We start from the raw sequence: 24,992 nt of genomic DNA on the forward strand, positions 1-24,992 counted from the left end.
GCGGGTTTAAAAAATATAAAATGAAACTAGTGAGTAAATTGATTCAATATTTTTATTTCATTGCTCCAAAATATACACAATGACAAGTACCGAGAATCTGAGTACATTCTCAAATGTCTTTAAGGTGGTTATTTCAATTCGATAGCAGATTACACGAAGAACATGAATAGATAATTGAATACAATCTCTTGCTAGCAGACACTCGTAGAGTTCTCTTAAGCGACATGTCTTTTATATGAAATGGCGCCAACGCGCTCGCTAGTTGCCTACCGGTTACATACGATCTTGTAAAATCATTAAATTCACTTCCTACACTAAATGATATATTTACAAATAAATCTTTATAAAGGAACGCTTTGCAAACATTCAACAAACTTGAGATCGTCTTAACGTAAGGATGGTATAAAATTTTAAAAAAAGTTAAAGAACGAAATTCAAACATTATTTAGGTGAAGAAATATTTACAAGAATAATAATTAAGCTTTAAAAATAAAGAAATTGTGCCAAATCACATTTTATAGCTTTCGCAAATAAATAACAATTGAATTTAGCCTAAAATACTTCTCTTTGATAAACAAAACAAAAAATAATTGCATTCAACAAAGCTACAATAACAAATTCAATATAAATTAATCTTAAAAGAAATGTACAGTTTTTACAAAGCTAGGGGATCACTTTTATTATTATCACTGTAATGTAGTGTTAACGTCAGTTAGTTGCAATGTAGACGCTACTGATTAAATATATCCAAATCATTATTCTAATACAACACCAATGACGTAATTACCATTAAGCTCAACTATTGCGTTTATATTTACAGTCGTTTCCCGAAATAGTCGAGCCTTCACAAGCAAGTATTAGTTCATGGCGACTCGCATTACTAAAACATTTCAATTCATATTTTATCAATAAACATATAAAAGAAGGAGACAAAATATAAGGTAACTTTAATACATAGCGTTTCTATTAGTTGAAATTGCGAATAATACTCGAATCAGCTAAATCTATTGCAAAGGCAAGTAGGTGATGTATGCATTAAATGTTCATATTTTTCTCATCAATAACTATTAAGAAATTTTAATGTCAATCTACGTTAAATTCCTACATTATAACCTTATAAGTAAAGTGGTGTTTTAATAGTCTGGTCATTATCCACGTTTGTGGGTATATTTCACTTAACTAAAGTCCTACAGGTATATCTTAATAAAATTTATTATCTGTAGGTTCTATCTACATACGAATAGCACTAATTAACTATATTATGCATTAAATTTTGCACTTCAATAAGTTCCACTGAAACTCCGTCAAAAGTAGTTCGTATACCTACACGGGGAGTTATTCTACTCGAAGTAGACTGTGAAACGAATCATAAAGGTACCTTGTGTACGAAGCTTTACAGTTCAAGTGCTTGTCCTTGATATGATGTAGTTCGTTGAGAGTTCATCCTGCCTTTCATTCGGTCACCTCCGTTCGTTCTCTAGCACGTCTCCTGATCTGACATTTCTTCATTCTTTGGCATTGTTTAGTGAGCTAAGTCCGTAAGGCTTGCACCGATGTTTGTTCACAATACATTACAAACATCTCATATTATTCGATCACATGTATTGCACTGTCCAAGTTATTTTCAATTCATCATACATAATAATATAATTACCGTAATTCTACATCGTTAAACTTGAAATGGGGCGTTTTAGTGTCGAAATAAGAAAGGAATTTTAAATCCTCGACGTGCTCTACTGACTTAATGACTTTGAGTATTTATAATATTGTTGTTATAAGTAGTTTAATATATATGACCTAATCTATTCAGTCCATTAAAATTGAAACAAATTAATGATAGCCTCTCTTAGTGAAAGTGTCCAACTGTTAGTAGTGACGCTGTTAAATCTGGGTGATGCAAATCAGACTTATTTATTTATGAGAGAATTAAAGTTACAACAACTGATTGTTCGGTAAATTGCAAGTATAATTTATAACATTCGTCGTAGCACAAAAGAAAACTTTATCAAAACAGCACCAGCCGAGTAAATAGGCACCTATTAGGTTCAAAACTAAAGAGGAGTGTACTCTTCCTTAAAATGCGGGATCTAGCTCTCAAATGTAGCGGCACGGTGCCGAGAGACAGCCTGGTTCATCCGTAAATGCCTTTATTCTTAAATTCTACTAAACTTTCCTGAATTCCACGAAATAAACTGGTAGGTGCTTAAATTGATAATAATAAAACATCCTTAGCATACTCATTTACAAACATTTCAAATGTTACCGATTTTGCGTTGATGTCGCGGAACTCACGGAGAGTTTACTGCGAATCAGCATGAGCGGTCCCTCCACGCCGCGCGAGGTCACACGTGCGACTCGAGCGGCAGCGGCGCGGGCGCGCGCAGGTCGGGCGACGACGTGCGCGTGTGGCGCGCGCTCCAGCCGTCCTTGTCGAAGTCCTTGGTGCCGCCCACCGTGTGCCGCCGCTTGATGCCGCGCTCCGGCATGCCGTTCTTGCGCTTCAGCTTGGTGGAGCGCCACGCGCCGCCCTCCCGCCGCCGCACCACGTTCCACTCGCCCTTCTCCAGCTTGCTGAGCCGCTCGCCCTTGCTCAGCGACTCCGAGCGTTGCAGGCGCTCCACGCGGCAGTTGAGGCTCTCCGAGCGCAGCACTCTCGCCTCGCTCCTCTCGGACTCCCTGTTCAGAGACTCGGACCGCTTCAGCTTGACGCAGTCGACCTCGTCGTCCTTCTCCTTGCCGCCGCTCTCGTGCTCGAGCGCCGCGCTGTTCCGCTTGCCGCTGTCCGCGTTGGAGGAGCGCAGGCCGTTGTAGGCCGGGTACAGCACCCTCTCGATGGTCTTGTCGTTGTCGGGCAGCGTGCCGCCGCTCGAGGTCTGCGAGCGCGTGTCGACGTCCTTCTCGTCGTCGGTGCGCGCCTCGTCGTGACTAGTCTTTTTTGGAATGATGCAGTTCTCTTTCTCGGAGTCGTCGGCGTCGTCGCGGCGGCGCGGCCAGGCGCGCTCGTCGTCGTTGCTGCTGGAGGACGACAGCCGCAGGTCGCGCGCCAGCCACGCCGCCTTCAGCTCCAGCGCGCGCGCCGCCGCGCCCGGGCTGGCGCTGGCCGAGGACGGCGAGCTGCCGCCCGACTTGCCGTCCTCGTCCGGACCCTCGTCCGCGTACGGGATGCTGCCGTCGTCCAGCGGCGACGCGTTGTTGAGCGTGCGCAGTTTTTGGTCGAACGTGCTCGTCAGAGACGAAACCAAGTCGCCGGTTCCTATAACAAACGATTGTGATTAGTACAGGCGTGCGATGTGCAGACGGTACACACGAATACGTAAAGCATGTTAGACATATCTGCGCCGTTAGGTGACGGTGAATGAATGATTGTATGTACATAAGATGTGGTAGCGTCGAACCTGAGACGATGCACGAGCAAAGCCGTGCTGTCAGCGGCCGCGACAAAGCGTTAGTTCAGACCGGCTGTATTTGTTTACATCCGTTTATAATTGTCTAACTTTTTTCAAATATGTGTTATTTTTGAAATTTTTTTAGTAACGGTCTATTTTAAATATAGATGTTTAATTTCTGTGATACGTGCAAATTTACAAATATTTTATTTAAGGTCGTCGTATAATTGAATCAAAGCTTACAATGAGACTAGATGAGTTTTAAACAACATCGAATAGTCAAATTACTTTATTAAGACAAAACTTAATATTATCTACGAATAAACTGTTAATCTAAATCCAAGTTAGAACAATTAAAACAGTAAACATGAAAACAAATAAAGCCATCTTTCGCTGCCATACACGCGCACACTTGCAAACTCTCGCATTCCTATACCTTTATTGTGAAAAGAAAGGGATTGCCGTCTACGCTCTGACCTCAGTACTGGAACCCTATTGGAAATAGTAAATCTATTTACACATTTTGCTTTTTCAAGACCGCACATGTCCTACGTCAATCTCCTATATGCCAAGATACTCCAAAAATAGTAAAGGTCACATAAAGTGTCGGCAGAATAATATCAAAATTGGGACTAAAAATATAAACTTAAACTTTATACATAGTAATAGAACTTTCTTCAAAAATGTAAAATAATTAAAGTCTTGGTTAGTTGACGTAGGCGATTAGGGCCTAGGTATTTCTAAACAATGCCTAAGGAAATAATAGAATAATGATTCTTATTTTGTTGGGAGGGCATTTTTAGGAATTCTGAAAATATTACAATGGATTTTTAAAGATTTAATTTATCACAAATCTAATAAAAATGACAGAACAACTTACCATCAATGTAATGTTCGAATGCGTGGCGCAGGAGCTCTTGTCGGTCGCGGCCCAGCCTCATCGAAGGATCGCCTCCCATATCAATTCTAGAAATAAATTTAACATTTAATATGGAGCAGCGTTATGAGTCATCATATCATTATATTTTTTAACACTTTTAAGAACGGAAATATAAAACAAGCCGAATGTATTGATTCCGCTGACTACAGCAAGGCTGAGTCAAGAAGTTGTAGCGATAGTCAGTCACTAGCACTGAGTCAGCACTTACGATCCACTTTTTTTTTACCTTCGCTGCGTGTCGTACTTACAGCTTTCTGTTTCAAAGAAATACTAACTTGTTAATCTGTTGGTGTCTCGGTTTATCCCTTGGCAAGCCGTCATAGTCCGCTAATGCCGTCGTGAGGTGCGCAGGCGGCGAAGTGAGCGGGGACCGCGGTGGACTACTCGGAGGGGAGGCTTCGTTTCTCGCCTCCCACTTCTTGTCGGGTTTGGAGCGCGGCTTGCGCTGGATCTTGCGGTTGGCCGCTGATATTATTGACGAGACGATGTCTCGGGTTGTTACGTCTTTGCCTGGGAAATAAAGGAAAATGTTTTTTAGTTTTATCGTAAATAACCATTTTAATCATCCTAGCGTTTAGTCCCGAAAATACCTTATTTAGGGAGAACCAAGCTGCTTATGTCCATGATCCAGGAAAGGGAAGCTAAGATAATTACACTACAGTTGAGCTTTTCACAGGAGCATATAGGTGTGAACAACAATAATGAGGCAGTCACACATCTATAAATGAGTTATTTCCTTAAAATATCAAATAATTAGCTCATCTCCGAATAGACTTGCTAAAACTATTATATCCTCACTTAGCTCATTTCAAACCATACAATTTCGAATTATGTCTTGTAACTTACTTTCAATCTTCTTGACATTGTGTATGAGCAGGTCCCTCGACGGCGCGGGCGCAGGCGTGAGCTCGTCGCTGGCGAGCGGCGGCTCGGCCGGCGGGGTGCCTTCCTCCTCGGAGAAATACCATGTGTACTGCAACAACACATAATCACAGTTAAGATAACTATTGTCATTGAAACGATAAGTCCATGGGGCCGGAATATAGCCTTTTTTGCAGAGGTTTCATCGCGCAAAGTGACTGAAGATTCGAGTGCGTTTTTTTATTTTGCCCATTGAATCGATCGCTTTAAAAGCATTTGCTGGTTTTCATCATGATCTTTTTGGATACCTTGCTACGCTACCTCTCTCACACATTTCAAAAAGACTTAGGTACATGATTAAAGAACTAACCAAGAATCCAGCTTTAGTTCGTCATATCATTCAGCCTCGCTAGCATATTAAGGAATGAGCGACGTATCTGATAAAGTTGTTGGACCAAATGTCGATCATATGAAGATCTAAATTCATTAGTAAGAGCGCAAATATTTCAAAAGCTTACATGATTTATAGCATATCATCGCATGCTGCTCGGAAGCTGCTTAGGTTATGGCAAAGACAATTGCCAGGTTTCTCGTTTTCATGTTGTCGTATAAGTGGGCGATGACTTTCCTCAGGTGTTGGATTAAGTAAGATAATTTACAAACTTACATGATTAAGGAAGGACTCGATGATGCGGCATTGGCTCGACATATCATTGACCATAGCCAGCATGTCATCGCTGGCTGCTCGGACCAGCGTCGGGCCGAACACAATAGCCAGGTTTCTCGCCTCCATCTTGTTGTACGAGGAGTGGGCGACGACCTTCCGCAGGTGTTGGATCAGGTACTTGAGTGTTTCGAAGTGGGCCTCGGGCAAGGCGTGGACGAGGCGTCGGAGCTCCCGCGCCCTTTCGGGGGACCGATCCGCGGCTGGAACAAGACTCTTTTATTTAATATTAAGTCTAACAAGCTATAGTCATTTTGCGACAAGTTATGTGCCTTTTATGTGAAACTTAATATTCAACAAGGACGTCCTGGTAAAGAGTCAGGTCAAAAGTACCCGAAACCGCCGAGCTTGCATGAAGAGAGTTATGAATGTGGATGAAGCGAAGGAAGTATGCAGAGATCGTGGCAAGTGGAAAGAGGTAGTCTCTGCCTACCCCTCCGGGAAAGAGGCGTGATTTTATGTATGTCTGTATGTGCAACTTATGTGTGTTCTCATTTGGTCCTTCGAGCCGGATTGTAGCCAATGTAAACGCTTACAGTTTAGCCGTAAGGAGCGGGTCGGGTAGTCGTCTGAATTGAGAAATTTTACTGAAGTATTATCACAAATCATTTGGTCCTACTCACTCTAAGCCGGATACTCACCTATAAACGCGGGATAGAGCTCAGCTGTGAGCAGCGGGTCCGGTAGCCGCCTCAGGTACGCCTTGAGCAAGCTGGAGGCGACGTGGACGTCCGCCCAGCGCGGGTCGCCGGCCGGCGGGGGCTCGCCGCGGTCCAGGGCGCCGGCCAGCGCCGCCACGCCGGCCGCGTTGCCCGGCACGCGGTACACGCCCACGGTGCGGAGGCCGTTTGTCTGTCAAATTGAAATAAAATTTATTATTCGTACAAGGGTAAAATTTATTCTCCGTCTCATTTCCATGGATGTCGTAAAAGGCGACTAAGGGCTTATAAACTTGGGATTCTTCTTTAAGGCGATGGGCTAGCAACCTGTCACTATTAGAATCTCAATTCTATCATTAAGCTAAACAGCTGAACGTGGCCTTTCAGTCTTTTCAAGACTATTGGCTCTGTCTACCCCACAAGGGATATAGACGTGATGATATATATGTATGTTGGTTCTGTCTAGTCCTTAAGATGCGGAAATCAGATGACAATTGGTCTGTGAAAAAGCAGTAACCTCGTCGAGTTACTTAGGTATGTAGACCTCGGGTTCTGAAGCAACAACGCTATGGAGAATGTCAGCGGGAACGCACTAAAATGCCGACACAAGGATAATTTTATATAAGCATAACTATAGATATACATTTTCACATATTGCAAAATTATTTAAAGCCTTGAAACATTAACGGAATCAATTAATTCTTGGGAGATTTGAAATAGGTTAAATCAATATTGCTGACTTCCTGAGTGTTCCTTCCCAAAACGGGGCTAAACTTTCGCATACGAACGAAGTCGTGTGCTTACGCTAGTAAAGTCTCACCTCCACAGCATTAGCAGGCAGGGTGACCGCTTTAGGCACGAGTGGATGGTCTGGGTCGGTCGGGCACCGCTCCAGAGGGGCGCCGAGCCAGCCCGTGGCCGCCGGGGGCGCCGCCGCGGTAGTGCCGGGGTGCATGCGCCGGAGTTGCTTCGCCATACGACCCTTCCACGTCTTGTTCTTGGGAGACGATGGCAAGGTCGGGGTGGGGGGACCTGGGGAAGAAGATAATGTTGCCATTTTTAGTATAAATTTGATAAAATGGTTTACGTTTTTGAGGAAAAATTTTTGAATTTAATTATCAACCTTATCGGACTATCTTATATTTTTGGTTATAAAAAATTGGTTTATTAGGTTATCCGCGAAAAACATGGTGTCTGTCTACATTGAAAAACCTGATTTGAAGTAAAAAGTAATCTGCAAAATAATAAACCAGACTTTAGATAAATAGATAGATAATTCATTTATTTGGTTTGCTACACACAATTTACAATTTCATACTTTGTTTAGGAAAAGATTGTTGGCATACACGTAATAATCGAGCCCAAAGATGCTCTTGAACCCCAGAGAGTTTACTTGTTATAAATAAAGTAGAATTATAAAATTTTTGGTAGCAATTAACTGTATCAAAACAATAAGCCGCTTAATAAATTAGTTTATTGTACTTAAAGCTGTACAAGGGCGCCATACAGAAATAGACGCAGGGATTCTGAGTAATTTACAGCACGGTATCTTTGTATTTTTGTTATTCATTGTGATCTAAACAAAAGGTCATGTTTCAGAGTCTAGAGGATACAATGGAAGATCCCCTTTGGCAAACGTCTAACAAGCGAGAATTTGCCAAATATTCCACTGAGCGTGCATTTAACAATAGATTTGAAGTTTATGTACACATGCATGTATATTTCTGCTGGTCGTGAGACGTGACAATTATCAATTTCTCCATTGTTTCATCCACATCTCTTTATAGTCCTAGACGTCCTATTAAGTGGTTCTTTTTTCATAAAAGAAAAGGTAACTGACATCGAAACCAGAGGAGAAATTTCACTAAAAGATTGTATGAATAAATATGAATGGCGTTTTAAAAATTGTAACGGAAATAAAGTCTTTAACATTGTTTAAAACTGCGGCGCGTTGCATAGACTATAGAAGACATTTTGAAGAATCTAGTCATTATTCTTTAGGGTTTCAATTGCGTGTGCATCAACGATCATTACATCAATTTCAACCGATTTGCGGTCTATGCCTAACTTTCTACTTTTACTCTCATCTCATGTTTATTGTGCTCATTTGCGTTCAGTCGAAAATGGTCATTACTTTTGTAAATCACTGTTCGATTGTTACGAAAACATGTACCCTTCTAAGCTTGAATAGGATGATATGTTTGTCTCATTCATATTATGGTGCAGCGATAGAAAAGTACCTCCATTTTGAAGCATCAGGGCGTACCGCAATCATTCGATATTTAAACTAACTGCGCTCCAGGGGCTTCCTTTAGAAATTACGGGATAAAAGTACCCTATGGGTTATTTCTGGTTTTATTCTACCCGTGTACTAAATTCCGCCTTATTATTCCATTCAGAAGATTTTGCGTGAAAGAGCAACAAACCACTCGTGGCTCCACCAACTTTCATATTATATCAGCTGAATCATAGAAGTGCGCGGCTCAGGTGATTGATTTCTGCTAGGAAAGCAACAGAGGATTTCATGGCTGAGAAAAAGGAGGAGGACCTTGAGGAGACATTGAGTCCTTACCAATACCTGACCTGTGCAGTCCTAACTTCTTGCTACGCTATAGCGTCAAAAACAAAGGGATGCCAGACGAGCCGGGGACCAACCGGGGGATAAGTCATTTAGTAGAGAGTGAGCACTTACCAGTAGGAGACCTGTTCCTGCCAATTTTCTTGCTGCGTTGTGGCGGCAGAGGCGAGGGGCAATCCGCAGAAGATGCAGGGGTAGCGGGGGCGGGGGTTTGCTGCGCTGGCGCAGTATCTGCCGGCGGGGGCTCCGCCGTGTGCCGTCTAAGAGCGGCTAGCCATCTTTGTGCGTCTGCTGCTCCGTCCGCCTGTGAAATAATGTTATTCATTAATCATTCAGGTAATTTATTTAGAGATTTGTTTGTGTTATGCGATTCTGCATCAAAGACGTGAACACACCTTAACACACCATAATTAGAAGTAAATTTTGACCAGGAATCGAACTAGAACAACTTTAGTAATAGTAGTAGTAGTAGTAATAGAGGCAAACGTAGTAACAAATAATTCAATATTTCATTTCATATTATAGAAATACTTATATTTATTTATAAGTAAAGTAAAAAGCTAAAAACATTTCTTCTTTCTGTGTCACTCACCTGCAGCAAGAACTCGTCAGTAGCGGTGGTGACCCTGACCACGTGCTTCCTCTTGGTGTAGTCGTCAGCCAGCACCACGGCCAGCGAGTGGCGCACGTCCAGGGCGTCCCGCGAGCCGCTCTGGACCTCCGTCGCCGACCCGCTCACCGCGCCGGGGCTCTGTAACAAACAGAATTGTATGATTAGAAAGATCTAAAGTGATGACAAATATTGCCGGTTATATTTTTTTGCTATATAAACTGATTCAAAAATTTTAACGATACTGGTTACTTCATTGCTCTCTAAGATGTCGTCTTTTATGAGCCGCCATTATAATTATGGTGAAGGTCGAAAGTTGTCTTTCGTTGTTTCGAAAAATAATTATATATCCATTTGCAATAACATTACTAAACGAGTAAAAGTGAAGTTTAAATATTTAAAAACATGAAACGAGTTCAATGGCGTGGCACAGCATAATTGTAAAGAAAACTGTGACGCTTTCGCTAGCCGGCGCCGACATTGAAACCTGATGAACCCACTGCGAATTACAGCAATTATCGGCAAAACCCAAAACAAATCGTGTGAACCGATCTAGTGACAACACGGATTTACTTTCACCCCCTAATTATAGGTATTATACCTCTCTAAAGCAGGCATGAATCAGACAAGTGCCCGTGTTATAATTTTTCAAACGCCATTATGTGCGAAGACGGCATTAATCAAACAAACTGGGTTACAGGCGGAGTTTAGCCGAAACGATGTTAAAGTTAGCACTTTCTTTGTGTTACATTAGGATGTTTCTCTTGAAATTTTGAAAGGCTTTGTTTAAATAAGTTAGTTTGAAATTAAACATTTCAAAAAGTTCTTTAATTATTATGCTTAAAAGATGTTAGTAGACTAGTAGGAAATGTATAATATTAGTTTGGAATATTGCGATCTTGTACAACAAATATAAAACGCCATATCAGTGATGAGATCGAGTAATCACACCCACATCCTACGTCAAGTGAACGAGGCCTTGTGTGGGTACGGATGATCCAGCCTGCAGCTGTAGCGTACCTATTTACTGCAGGAAATCGAAAGTGCAATCGCGGTCTTCCGCACGCTTCCGCAGCTTGCCACATCGTCACGGTTCACGCTTCTCAACCCGACTTCCGATTCCGAACGAAACGAGTCTAATCTCTCATACAATCTGTGAGTGCTTAACAAACATTTCTTACAATTGAGCTAAAATTAACCAGTATACCGCTGACCCACTTCCTACTTTACGTTTAAGCAACACCGAAAAACCCGTCTCTTTGACGGGTGACAACATTTCACGATCGCAACCTATTCACATCAAATGCAATTAGAGGGTCAACGGTCTTAAAAAGTGGCACGCTGACGTAATAGACATCGCGCACAGGAAATATGCTAACTAACAATTAGCAATGAAGCAGGCGGCTTGTTATGGAATTAGAGCTGATGATACGGACGATTATTTAGAAAGTAAACGAAAGAAATTCGAAACTATCGATGCAGTAATTGACCCGATGAATAACTGGGTAGCGGCTTCTAACGTAGGTAATAACATATTGCTTGTGGGTCAATTGGTAATGCCTTGCAATGAGAGGCGTGTTGTGACGCCCTCGCGTCGCCAACAACGCGAATTGCTCTCCGTAATAGCGTTTAACAATGTCTGGACATGAACACAAAACCAATAAATTAATTGGTGTATTGAGATATAATCAAGAAAGGCCAATGTCACAATGAAACAGTACAAAACTGAATGGATGCTATTGTTAAAAAAAGTACTAGCAAAATTTACGATTAAAGTGTGAAAGAAATTCTGTCGTGTAAAACTTTATCACCATTAGTCACATTCTCAAGACTCTATGTAACTGTGTTAGTGCGCCATGTCATATCGTTCAATGTTATTCTTTTAAGAATTTGAAGTCCTAAAAAGAATACAGAAAATCGATTTGAAAAGCCTAACTTTTTTACTTTCTCAAAGTAACTTTTTTCTCAGATCTGAAGGTGTTGATGATGTTTACAATATACAAGACGAACAAAGACATTGTAATAATGAAAATCATCAGTTTCAAGAAACATAAAACATTTAATCGGACATAGCCTCACCAATAAATCTGTGTACCAGAGCGTCATGTCTTGGCGGGAGTCCACCGGCGGCCGGCGTCACACGTGGACACTATTCGTCTTGCTCATTGTCATTGTTGACACCACTCACAAATGCACTCAAACAATCCTCATGCTTCCAATAAACTTAGCACTGGAGGGCATCGTCCTATCAACAAACTTCCGAAATATCAAGACCGTTGCGAGAGAGTTAATTTTCAATTCCATGAAAGTAAATGATTCATTATCAAATTATGAATTTTTGTGAAGCACGGCTGAGACGGGCGGGCGGCGCGCGCGTCTGTAAGACTGTGACAAGTTTGGGTGTCGATGTGCGTCGGCAGAGAAAGTGCTCCCGCGCAGACTCCGCGGCGTCTGCCAAATCGTTTTCACGGTTCAGTTATTGAAGTGTTTTCCGAACGACTAACTGCATACAATAAGTAGTGACTTTTAAAACGTTATAATTAGTAAATGTCGAGGCTTAAAACAAAATAGAAAAAGCTACTTGAACTTAATACCTAACTTGGATTTCAAATGCAATAACGCGATCTTAACACAAGGAAATGAGTTGAAATAATAACACTATAATAAAGGCGAAAATATTAAGGATAACTATAATTTTATGATGACTGACTTCGCCGTAGGAAATTAAAAAAAAATATATTTATACAAGGAAATACTCCTTGCTTAAACGACAACATAAAATCCATTAATGCAAAGTGGATCGTTCAAGCAAAAAATTAAAGAAATTAATATCTGTCGCCCTCAACCACGAACATTATTCCATCTATCATAGGATAACGTTGTGCATCAAAGATACCGTTGTAACATAATTTACGAGCTGATAAACTAGGTCCGCAATTGCGTTTGAGGTAGCCGCGTGTAATCCGAATTCGTCATACTTTTCCTTCATGCTTTGTGCGCCAGGGTTGCGCCGACAAATTATTTTCAGATCATGATTTATAGCCACAGAGACATCGGCTACTGACCGCGAGGTCTTCACTACATTGACGTAGATCTCAGATACTACGCCAAAAGATTCTTGGAACATCTATGCTTTTGAAGTATCTAGTTCTACAGCTTATTTCTTCTGTCATCGCCAATTATAATATCGTCGAAGATGAGGAAGGATTGAGAGATTAAAACGGTGACAGCCTTTCCGTTTCCTGTAGCGACATTGATATCTTGATCTTGACTAGTTTTAATTTTAACAGCAACTAAGAGCATTCTGTTAACATCGAATTTAGTTTCGCAAATTCAATGAGCAGCGTCATCGATCACTTACGTTAATGTGCATTTTTATTTTAAATACACAATATAAAAGTACCTTTTCATCATTAATTATAATTCAGAAAGTGACACGAATTCATGAGATAACAGAAGCTTGACACAGATAATAGATCTCTGACCATAATTACGATTTCGATACATGATTGATGTTGACTGCTATTCTTCCGATATTTTCTACGTAACATTTGTATTCTTATGTAATATTCAAATCTAATAATGTTGTATGAAAGCGCCTACTTGGACTAAGGGGGGAATAAACAATGAGAATGACTCAACTTTTCAATGCAGAAGCTGTCGGCATAGTCATTGTAGTATTTGGGTAATGTAATGATTTAGTTACGTTATAGATGTCGAAAGGTGGTGTGGGCTTACGGAAGTTCAAATGACTTTTTAGTACTGGGGCTCACGAAAACTCGGTCAAAGTTATTCTTCACCGATATTTATTATTTCAACACGATCAGTAGATATTATATTTTATCAATAGCGAGATTGAATCGTTGAATACATTACGATTAAGATTTTATAAGATTATATTCTGAGGCACAAGGAAGGCTTTATATAATTTTTAAGTATTTTCTTTTTTTCTACTTAATACTGCAAAAATAAGTCTGAAGAAGATGTCTAAACGCACGCAAACGTAAGAGGAACTTGGGCAGTTGTCTAAAGACGAAATTTTAAAAACAAGCGACTGTTGAAAATACAGTGGCTGTAAGTGTCAGGTTTTCATTATTTAATTAACATGTATCATGTTCATTACAGGCTACTTACAGCTCGTTATTGACACAACCATACAATTATGTTCAAGAACTTGATCGTGCCGTTATAATAACACTGTATTTATAACCACGCAGAACTAATGTTGCGTACGAGTATAACTGCTCATTGCAAAGAACACGGCAGACTATTTCAAGATCAATGAATTATGATACGGTATTATGTAACCCATAAATTATCAGATTAAGTATAACCGAATCCAGGGCACTGATCTCATCCCGTTACGTCACACGGACGTCACTCATAATTAGGTCAGGTTATACATATTTTACAAGCTATTCGGCTATTTATACGAGGTGTGGATGATGAATTACATGTGATATGTATGGGGGTGCTGGCGGATTGACGTAAGATGGCAAATGGGAAATTGGGTCAGACGATTGTTATGGGGCTGCGGGAACAAGGAACGTGCATCTTAGAATTTATTGTATCGATAAATTTGATTTTCTATAGGACCATCATGGGAACAGTATTTTTTTTTTAATATTTTTTTAATAATAAGTTATGCCGTGTGCTTTCCGGCACGTTTGGATGGAACCACTCTATAATATAATCCACTCTATAATATCTTATCCATGGATGTCGTTAAAGGCGACTAAGGGATAAGCTTACAAACTTGGGATTCCTCTTGTAGGCCATAGGTTAGCAACCTGTCACTATTTCAATTCTATCGTGAAATCATACAGATGAACGCGGCATTTTAGTCTTTTTGAGACTATTGACTCTGCCTACCCTGCAAGGGATATAACCGTGACTATATGTATGTAAGTTATATATGTCTTAACCTAATAACAATTAAAGTAGATAGCGGGTCTGTTCAAAGCAGCATGTTATCTGGAGTAACCGTAATAGTAAATTGGGTGATACGATGTTCTCATTGCAATTTTTATATGTAAACAATTGTGTAATGTTTACAGGTCACCAACAGAAATGTTTTCGTATCGTTATTTAATAGGAATATTACAGTTGTATTCTGTTTAATGTACTCTATATTTTTGCAGCGAATGTAAAACTCTTTATTAGAATAACAAAAACATGTGAAAACACATTAAGAAGGCACCTGTTGAAGTTGCATTGTACTTGAATGTTGCATATATCGGAAACTTATTTGCATCGATTAATAATTTGCCTCTGCGTGTCTGCAGTTAGTTCCTCATCTATCAATAATAAGAACTAGCAGTCAAAATGAAAAATAACTACAAGAAACTTATGCTATCATAAAATTTAATAATCTAGTTTCAAGCCCCATGGTTTGATTGGACTTACCAAAATCTATAGTTTGAAAAAAAGCAAGTTTAGAAAAATCTCTCAGATGTACCTACTATGATTTTTTTTACATGTGATTTTGTTTTTTTTTTGAAAAAGAATAAATATTGATTTTAATTTTGTACGTTCTTACACTCTCCAAGAAATATATAAGTCTCCAAGGAATATAAATTCCCAATTTTAACTTTCAGATGACCAGAAGTTTCATCTGCGTTGCCAGTTACTCCTCGCTTACTTAGTACCGGACGAGTTTTATTTAGTATTTACATAATTATCATTCAATGTGTAAGTAAGCCATTACTGTCAGATTTCCTAACACCATGGCTACTGTATGAAGACGACCCCGAAAAGCAGCTAAGCGGCGCGAAGTACCGTGTTCTAAACCAATGGCGCAGAAACGATGAGTGATGTTATGTTACCTTAATGGGTTCTTTAATATCTGTCTATAGTCTGAAGTCTGTAGCACAGCTGTACGTGTAATTTTATCAAATAAAGATTTATTTATTTAAAAAAAACATATTGTTACACGTCTTCATACAAAGCTCAAGCACGTTAAGCACAAAATGACGCATTTTGTAATTATATAAGAAGCTGACGAGGGAGAACGTCCATCGTAGTTAGATTTAAACTTCTAAGGTCGAATCAACAAATTTATATAAGGACAATAACTTTAAAAATAATTAAGAATAGAAAAGGTGATTCTGCAGTTGTAAATGATCATACGGCGATAATAGATGTATCGGTGATTTTGGAGAATTAACCCCTTATAGCAGTGAACGAAAGTAAAAAGTAATAAAGAAACCTCTTGAAGAAAAAAAATACGTACTCAATTCGATTAGGAAGCGTCATTCGAAAGGTATATGTATAATCGATTACATGATTTTGTAACATGAATCGAATCCACTACAACTTGCAAGATCCATTTCATTCGACGTGGGCGGGGACAATGATTCACATATCGGTTTAAGTAATTCGATACAGTCTGAATCACAGGGCGTATTGGTACATACTAAATATGCAATTAGCCGTAGAAAGTAAACAATAATTGGCAACGTCCCACTCGCCATTGAAATAAGAGCTAACACGGAAACAGAGAGTCTGGAAGAGCCATGTGGGTGCATTGTTAGGTCTTTGCGAAAGTCGCGTGACATGACTGATTTCTTAGCTAAGACTTGCGTAAGCGATGACGTTATTAATCTTTTTTTATTTTATTTATGTATATAGAGGTATTTTTTTATAAACGGCTGCGACTGTAGGTGTTGGTGACACCTTGTAGATGCTTTGCTCGGTTTAAGTCCATCGATTATAAGGCAATCTTCATGTCAGTTACGCTTGAAATTGGAATTTTTAATATAGCCCTTGGGATTATATTTCAGCCTTTAAAATCAGTCGTTACATTCCGCTAGAATTGCAAAGAAAATATGCTATTCTTAATTGCCCTGTTTAAAATTGTTGCATGTTGCCAGAAATCCATCAGCAATTTTGACAGTAGGTGACAGACATACATCTGTTGTCAGGATATCGAAATACGGTTAATATATTTTAGCTCTTTTTTGAGATTCATTTCTTTGCCGGTTTATTGAGTAAAAATAACAAAAATGAGATAGTATTTATTAAATTTAATTTAAATTCTTTATATGTACTCTGGTACAAATAAATAGTAAAATAGAATAAAAGTTACAACAAATATGTTACAATTTTCATGCTTACGCATAACGTTCCGGTTATGCTTTCTCAAATATATTATTGAAATCATAACATCGTGTTTTAGTGTACGAATTGCAAAAGAATTTTAATACACCTACACTTCAGTTGTAGGTGAGTAGGTACTTCAAAGAAACTCTTGCAGCATTTCCAGCGATTTTATCTATTTCCAAGTGCGTTGTCTACGGGCGGGTCGTCGACCCCGGCAGTTGCGGGCGGACGTGAATTGCAACGTGCGTATGCGCATTGACAAGCGATCGCAGGATTATCTGCCTATTTTGTATGGACGTCGACAACTAAGGTTGTTTAGAAATGGGAAACCTATTGGAGCTTATATCAACGAGAATACATTTTTGAAACTTTTGGGTACTGTAACCACAGAGCTATTACGAGTATTGTAAATTGGTGTCCTTTTGTATACATTACAGCCGAGATGTAACTGGTCTCTGTTGCTATATAGCACACATATATCTCTTATACTTGTATGTGAGCCACTCGGTTTTTTTAAATAAATGTTTTCATTCGTTTACAGCAAACCGTAGGTATTTTTGACATACTTTTTATTTTTTTTTCCACCATTTTTTTACCATCTTTACCGTTAGTTTCAATTTATGGTGATTAAGTAAATATTCTCCTATATATATCTTACTTAATTGGAAAACATACAAGACCACGTCTATAATTTGTAATTCTATTTTAAAAACTTATCCTACAAAGTAAACTTCCGATTACAAGAAATTCGGATTATCAGAAACGTTAAACCGGCCTCGCAGATCGCAACTTAACTTGTATTTGTAAAGATTTATCGTTCTTAGAACGTCTCCGGCCTAAATGAACAACTTGACCAAAGACAAAACAAAACAGGGCTTTAACCGCCCCTCAAGGCTTTCCAGAAAGCTCATCAAATGAAACAGCAAGTCTTTCATACAAACAAGTGATCTCATTAGCCTCATCTGTGATCGAATCACTGCACTTTAGGGCGACCACATCTTTTTTTATTTAATCGTCCTAAGAATAATTTTTATATTTTTAGAAATATGCGTTTAAAAGTTAGCTTGATGATTTTAAAAGAAATTGGATTGGTTGAATATAATAAAATTGACTATTTACCGATATATTCTACACCCTCATTTATTACATACCTTTAAATATGCATGTGTACTTTATCGCACCACCCACTAAAAGTTTTTCTGTTTGGTCAGCTGGTAGACTGGGAAATAATGACAAACGGCATTAAGTCAATCTTTTGTACAATAAAATTTAAATAAATAAATAAACACATGTAAAGGAGGCCTCTGTGGCGCAGCGGTAATACGCTTGTCTGTGACACAGGAGGTCCCGGATTCGAATTTGGCCGGCATTTGCGAATGGCCTGGGTCTTGAATATTTATCTATATAAGTATTTATTATGAAATATAGTATTGTTGAGTTTCTCGTAACACAAGTCTTTTCGAACTTACTTCGAGACCAACTCAATCTGTGTAATTTGTCCCGTATATACGAGTATTTATTTATTTTTTAAGGAGCTTGCGACTTTGTAACAAATTTCACTTATTGTAAAAAATTGTTTGTTTGTTGTCATAGTTATATTAAAACACAAGTTTGTATTCATTTAAAAGGATTTATAGTATGCCGAGAACCACATATCGACCTACAAATGTAAGTATCCATTTTTCAGGATGTGTCCTGCGAAATCTACACGATCAGTAACCCTGTTTGCAGCAAATTGATTCTCAGAAAGCAGACACTCGGTCTGGCAGCGTCGCAAACGCATCTGCATCGGCTGTTTATTGTTGCATGTCGCGTTTACACGAGCTTCGTCACTTATCAATTAGTTTCTTGTCAATTGTCACTATTAATGTAAGTGTGAATGAATAGGTCGATACTTTATTTTGTTACCGGTTCTTTTTTATAACATTTTCAGCTAAATAAACATCCATTATACAAAATTTAAGCTCGTATCTCTAATCTATCGTATAATCGAAATCGATTTTTGTAGCTTTCAGTACAATAAATAACGTAACCAATAAGAGATAATCGATCCTTACTAAGCTATAAGTACTGTCGCGCAGAATTATTTTAATTGTCACATTTTCTTCTTGTATATTCGCTTTGCACGTAGGCAAGATGCACTTAAAGAACTGTCTTCAAGGGGATTTGGCGAGCGTGACAGTAGCTTAGCTACGAAGCCCATGCAAGCATTCCTGCATATGCCATACTCGCCTACTTGTGCAATGTGCCGCCATTTTTCACAGCACTGATTAAGTGTTACAACGTCAATGGAAACTCTTAAATGACAATTTATACTTTTACGGCAGTTATATGGCGTAACTGAGATTTTTTTAATAATATCACTCAATTCCATGGATGTCATAAAAGGCTACTAAGGGCAAGGTTAATAAACTTGGGATTCTTCTTGTAGACGATGTGCCAGCAACCTGTCACTATTTGAATCTCAATTCTAACATTAAGCTATACAGCGAGAACGTGGCCCTTCAGTCTCTTCAAGACTGTTAGCTCTATCTACCCCGCAAGGGATATAGACGTGATTTTAAGTATGTAAGTGGTTCAAATGAAATTGTTATGGGTTCTAATGTCACTGCAGCAGTTTCTCGGTGTATTGATGTGCTGTATCGCGGTCAAGTTTAATTGAATAGGTTTCCTATTTAGGTATTCTTGTCCCGAGCTGACTTTACAATGACACGCCAGCTGTTATTGGTAGTTATTTATTGAAGTCTCCGGTGTATTATATCTGTATTTCCCATATTTGGCGTTTCCGGGGTCACAGCGACAGTACTTGACCGAAATCCTCAAATCATTGAAAGATATTAAATGTTTCAATTTTGGTGTCAACGGCTTGTTTAATTCATGCGTTTTCTATTGTATTGTAAAAAAATCTTCTGATAAAAAATAACATAATATTTATTGATATTTTGATTGAATGAACTATTGTATCTAACTCCACATCAATGTATTTTTTAATTTGGAACTCGGGTATTAAACATATTTATCGAATATAGAGTTCCTCTTTTGCATTTTATGGTTACCATGTAATATTATCATTGTATGTTTGTTTTAAAGTAAAGTTCATAACGTATTTCTTTATGATCCAGAAATATAATTTTATCCCGAAACATCACAGCATATAAAAACGTGACGGCCACGCATTTTGTAAAAAGCGACTAAGGCAAAGGCTACAAAATTTTAATTCTTCTTGCGCCTACAGGAAGATGGCAACCTGTTTCAATTCCATCTCAAGTCATACAGCTGAATGTGGTCTTTTAGTCTTTTCAATACTGTTGGCTCTTACTATATATTGATTATATTATAAGTATATTTGTATACATATAAAAAACATTCGTATATGAGATGAGAAGTACAATACATAAAATATTATCACGTAAATTTTCTTTGTTACACAAGAGACCATAGCTAAATACCGTGACTTTTTCCAACTCTCCCACGGTGGGATGCGGCTGGAAAATGCAACCACAATCCTAAAATACCGGATAATTAAACAGTGTTTATGTCATAAAAGCGAGCATTCACACCGACATGGTACAAGCAGGTCTAATAGTTTATAATTAAAGTTGTTCAGGGGCAGTCGACGATGTTTATACGTGGATTCACGCGATTTTGTTTAAGATTCAAAATTACAAAGGAAGCAATAACTAGTTGAAATGTTCACAAGATATAGTTGGTAATTACAAAGGCATTTTCGTTAAAAATTATGTTAGGCTAGTTGCGGAAGCTCTGGATTATAAGAAATTATAAAGATGTCTTAAGGTTTGTTCTAAAACTCTGAGCCAATATCATGTTTTAGAAGACTGAAAGAATAATAACAATGCCAACAATTAACTAGTTGACGTGCCTACCCGCCTCGGTAGCCCTGAGGAGGCACATATTTTCCCGTACTGCGCAGGATTGCCGGCATCCGTTCTAGGAAGAACAACGCACTGACAGACAGACCGACGCTTGCTCAATGTGCAATAGATACAGATTGAGATACGACGGAAATGCACCGAGGATAATGCAGCATTTTGTTGTGAACTAATGGCGATACTGAAAGCTTTGTGGCTTAAAAGCTTATGTAACTAATAGCCGATGAAAATCAACAACGCTTTTAAGGCTTATATAAAAGGTAAGTTATTAATTACAAATATAGAAAGGACTCTAAGAGCAGGAAGCATAATTGAACAATCAAATTTAGAACTGTGTTCTAAATTATTAAGCTTTTAAGACATTTAAAAAGAAAAAGTAAATCCAATAACGCTTGCAAAGTTTAACAATAAGCCAAACGTAAGACCGATCCGTCAATTCGACGTCCTCGCTCCAATACCAAAGTGTCCCCTACCATGGTAAATCTATAATTTTAATCCGATATAACTTTTGGGTCAATGGCAGACACATAACTCGCGATACTATAGAACAGAAATAGTACGGGTTAAGTAACATCTGGCGGGAACGAATAAAACGCATAATAAGTGACGTTTTGTTTACGAGGCCCGTTGCGAAATGTTATAAAATTTCGAGTGATCGTGTCGCAACACACGTACGCTCCGGTGGTTGTCTGTCTATTTGATGTGATGTGAATCATCAACTTTGTATGACAGTTACATGCTTTCACGAATATGCATGCCAGTCAACCGCAAATGTTTTATTATTAGATAATACCAGGCAATTTTCGAAAACTATATGCTCAGTTTGCAAAGGACACTACCGCCGACAGGTTGACATATAAAATGTGAAGGTTGTTTATTGTAAGCACGAAAGGGATAAAGGGCAATTGGCGGAATATAAAGTAGTTTTAAAGGTTTCCAGGTCTATGTGATAATTATTAACGTTAATCCACATAAGAGGTCTTACAAAATATCGTTGAAAAAATTGCACTTTTTAATTTTCTCATGATATATTGAAAAGAAAGAGCAAATAATAAGCTAATTATAATCTAATCACAAATGTGACAACTAGCCACGCCTAGATAACTGAACTACATTTGACATTTACAAGTTATGAAACTGACAATAATAATATTATTGGGAATCATATTTATGTGAGTTTCGATATTGGTAGTAATGGTCCCTCCATTTATATAGACGATTATAAATGCAATTCAACACTGACCACAACGAAACTCGAATGCAAACTGCATATAAACGTGATTATGAAATCGATCGTGAATCGAATCTCGATTGTTATGACACGGTAGATGATAATATGAACAATATTACACTTCACGGATTCCATTTTAAGATATAAAACAGATAAAAGTCAATTTTTACGCATTAAATTATAGACTTAGCGATGATTTACAAAAATGTTAGCAAACGTAATTATAATGGTTATTTAAAGATATGATTGAAAGTTAATGAGTTCAAGAGCCTCTGGGCGACCTCTATATCTAAGACAACTTTAAAAAATTGATATTTATTTTATAAAAAATGCACCCATCTACTGTGTCATATACACGAAAATAACACATCAAAGAAACACTACAATTTAAAACATAAAAATGTATAAAAATAGCAGTTAAGTATATGCATATTTTTATCAGTATATTTGGGCTTGTCTGACGATGACTTGTGAGGCTCAAGGATGAATGCCGATGGCTTCGATCATTTATTTAATTTACTATTCGCATCACGCACTCACCCGCCTGAATGCCGTCATATCCTGACCAGATTTGGCCAGATAATTAATAAAAGAATTGCGCATACACCTCTATGTTCGGTGGTGGACATTTTTGACGCATTGTTGACGATGAAACCGAATTGTTTGTCGACAAAGATTCTTGCCAATGGAAAGCTCAATTCGAACTTAATATTTATAAGGTATTCTTCAAAATGATTCATTACAAAGAAAGACATTGACGTCGAAAAGGATAGATTCAAAATGATTGATGCATCGCTTCGAATTCAAAAGAAAACTTGTGCTATAAACATGCACCAAATTGGACTAAATGAACGCTGCGCTATACAATTTATTTGTGCTAAGAGAAATAAAGAAAACGATTTACTGACAGGCGTGACAGTAATTACGGGGGACAGGTTCCTGAAGATAACTTTAGATCTCGAGTATAATGGGACGGATATAGCATTTTATTATATCCATTTTATTTGTTTTATGTTAGAATATCCTTAAAAGAGATTAACTATGTTATTGTTTTTAATTAAACACAAATTTACTCGATGGATAAATTAAAAACATAACTTAAAATTTTTGATGCAATCTTTTCACTTTATTTATTTCATGTATATTGCAAGAAAATCTTTGCTTCACGTCCGGTGTGTCAGCTCATCACCATGAATCCTCCACTCGACCTCTGACAGGAGCCTTATCATCACCTGTCATCTTCCAGCCATTATGCAGCATAGACACACGACCTCAACGCAAGCGCATTCAAGGCCAGTTGTCCAACCTTTCCTTTTATATGTGTATATTGACTTATCGAGATATCTTCAAGTACTTTTCTTGTGAGATCTCGCCGAACTTCAATTGTTTCTTTTTGTGAGCCTCTTAATTGCCATTTTTATAGATATTGACAGCTATTGATACCTGACAGACGATTAATATTTTCCCTCAGTTATCGACGTCATGTTACATAAAATTTTCATTTGTCAGTTGCGTAACGTTGATTTCTATCGAAACGTGATTGCTATTGTAAAGATCTTTACTGTTTTCTTATAAGTACATTTTACAGACCCGATTTATATTTACTTACTATACTTTAATTATATTGGAAATTAAATCACAAAGTGTTCTTATTTTCGGATCTTATATGACGGGTTTGAAAATTGGAGGGATATATATTTATTGAAAAAAATTTAGAAACAACTGATAGGATCACTGTGTTATTAATATAATGTTAGTTCTTTTGAACAAGTACAAAAGAATCTATCGTCACTAACAAGGTCTTATAAATTGATATTTCACCGTCGTTTGCAAACCTAAAGGACGACGACCTTCCTAACTATTACAAATATTCATAACATTTTCTCAGTGAATAGGAGGGGTTTTCAGCTTAATGTTATGGTGATTTGGCAGATTTCAGGAGAACGGGATGCTTTTACTCCAGAAATTGGTTTCATCGTGAATACAATTTTACAGAGAATCAGTCTGAAAGGCTTGGTTGAATGGGTATTTTGGAAGGCATTGACCTTCGATCAAACCTTGTAGTTAATCAAACTTCTAGTAACAAGATGCCTAACTTTATAGATCAATTTATCTAGAAATTAATATCTTTTGTGAAACTGATGGCCGTTTTAGTATAAGTGATTATGGAAGTCATTGACCCTACAGGCTGTAGCAACTAAGGGCTGGTAGTTCAAAAGGACAATATTATACATAATTGTTGATAAACAAAAACAAATAATAACAACTTCCTTCAACAATATCACAGAGCCTTTGACAAAGTGTTTGGAGTTGTAAATAAGAATTCCTAACTTTGTCCAAAGATGTAACGTAAAATGATACTGAATTAATATTGAACTTTCCAGGAAATTAACTTCATAGTCTTAGGCCTGAAACTTCATGATTTTCTCCTAATAAATTGTGTAATTATTTCATAGTCTTTTCATTTTTATATATTGATTACCCTAAAAAAGATAAATATTCTCGTATGTATAATAACTCTACTAATAGTCATTCAAATAAAGAAAGAAAATTAAGAATCATGATTCCAAAAATGATGATTAATGTCAGGATGTTTGTATGTTTACATAAAAATTAGCGAGCATCAGGCTACACACATAAGGGTTACGCCACACAGCAACTGGGCCGCGATAATCGCGCTTACTGTTGAGTAAGTGACCGCAAGTAGAAATCGTAGGATCGAATGAACCGACTGAAATGTGTCGTGTGAGGTTGGCCTTAAGGTGTGTTGTGGTCAGCCTAATAATTTGCTATATGCTATTGTATAGTTCTTAAAAATATGTTGGTAGATTTGTACACTGTTGCGGTTTGGTTTCAAAGCCTGTCTTTTAAAATGTTCGAAACATTTGTTAGCCTTCCCCTTTGTGCTTCACAGCAACAAGATTCTCTCAATATAAACGAAATCTCCTTTCCGTTCAATGTTTCTGGTTTTTTAATAAAATAAAATCCTATATACACGTACACACATACACG

The 24,992-nt window shown here is 38.0% G+C and overlaps 1 protein-coding gene across 5 annotated transcripts in view; it reads right to left on the minus strand.

The window, feature by feature from the left end:
* Nucleotides 1-34: 34 nt before the first annotated feature.
* Nucleotides 35-24,992, minus strand: part of LOC106134502 (rho GTPase-activating protein 21) — a 335,912-nt gene continuing 310,954 nt past the window's right edge. For all 5 annotated transcript variants that reach the window (XM_013334565.2, XM_060944386.1, XM_060944387.1 and 2 more), the window contains 9 exons: nt 9,741-9,899; nt 9,263-9,452; nt 7,391-7,602; nt 6,553-6,763; nt 5,855-6,114; nt 5,173-5,299; nt 4,602-4,836; nt 4,267-4,352; nt 35-3,253 (listed from right to left, as the gene is read on the minus strand). In XM_013334565.2, coding sequence (XP_013190019.1) covers nt 2,343-3,253; nt 4,267-4,352; nt 4,602-4,836; nt 5,173-5,299; nt 5,855-6,114; nt 6,553-6,763; nt 7,391-7,602; nt 9,263-9,452; nt 9,741-9,899 — 2,391 coding nt within the window. In that variant the 3' untranslated portion in view covers nt 35-2,342. The remainder of the gene's footprint in view (nt 3,254-4,266; nt 4,353-4,601; nt 4,837-5,172; nt 5,300-5,854; nt 6,115-6,552; nt 6,764-7,390; nt 7,603-9,262; nt 9,453-9,740; nt 9,900-24,992) is intronic.

This window comes from Amyelois transitella, chromosome 5 (genome assembly GCF_032362555.1).
Source record: "Amyelois transitella isolate CPQ chromosome 5, ilAmyTran1.1, whole genome shotgun sequence".
NCBI lineage: Eukaryota > Metazoa > Arthropoda > Insecta > Lepidoptera > Pyralidae > Amyelois > Amyelois transitella.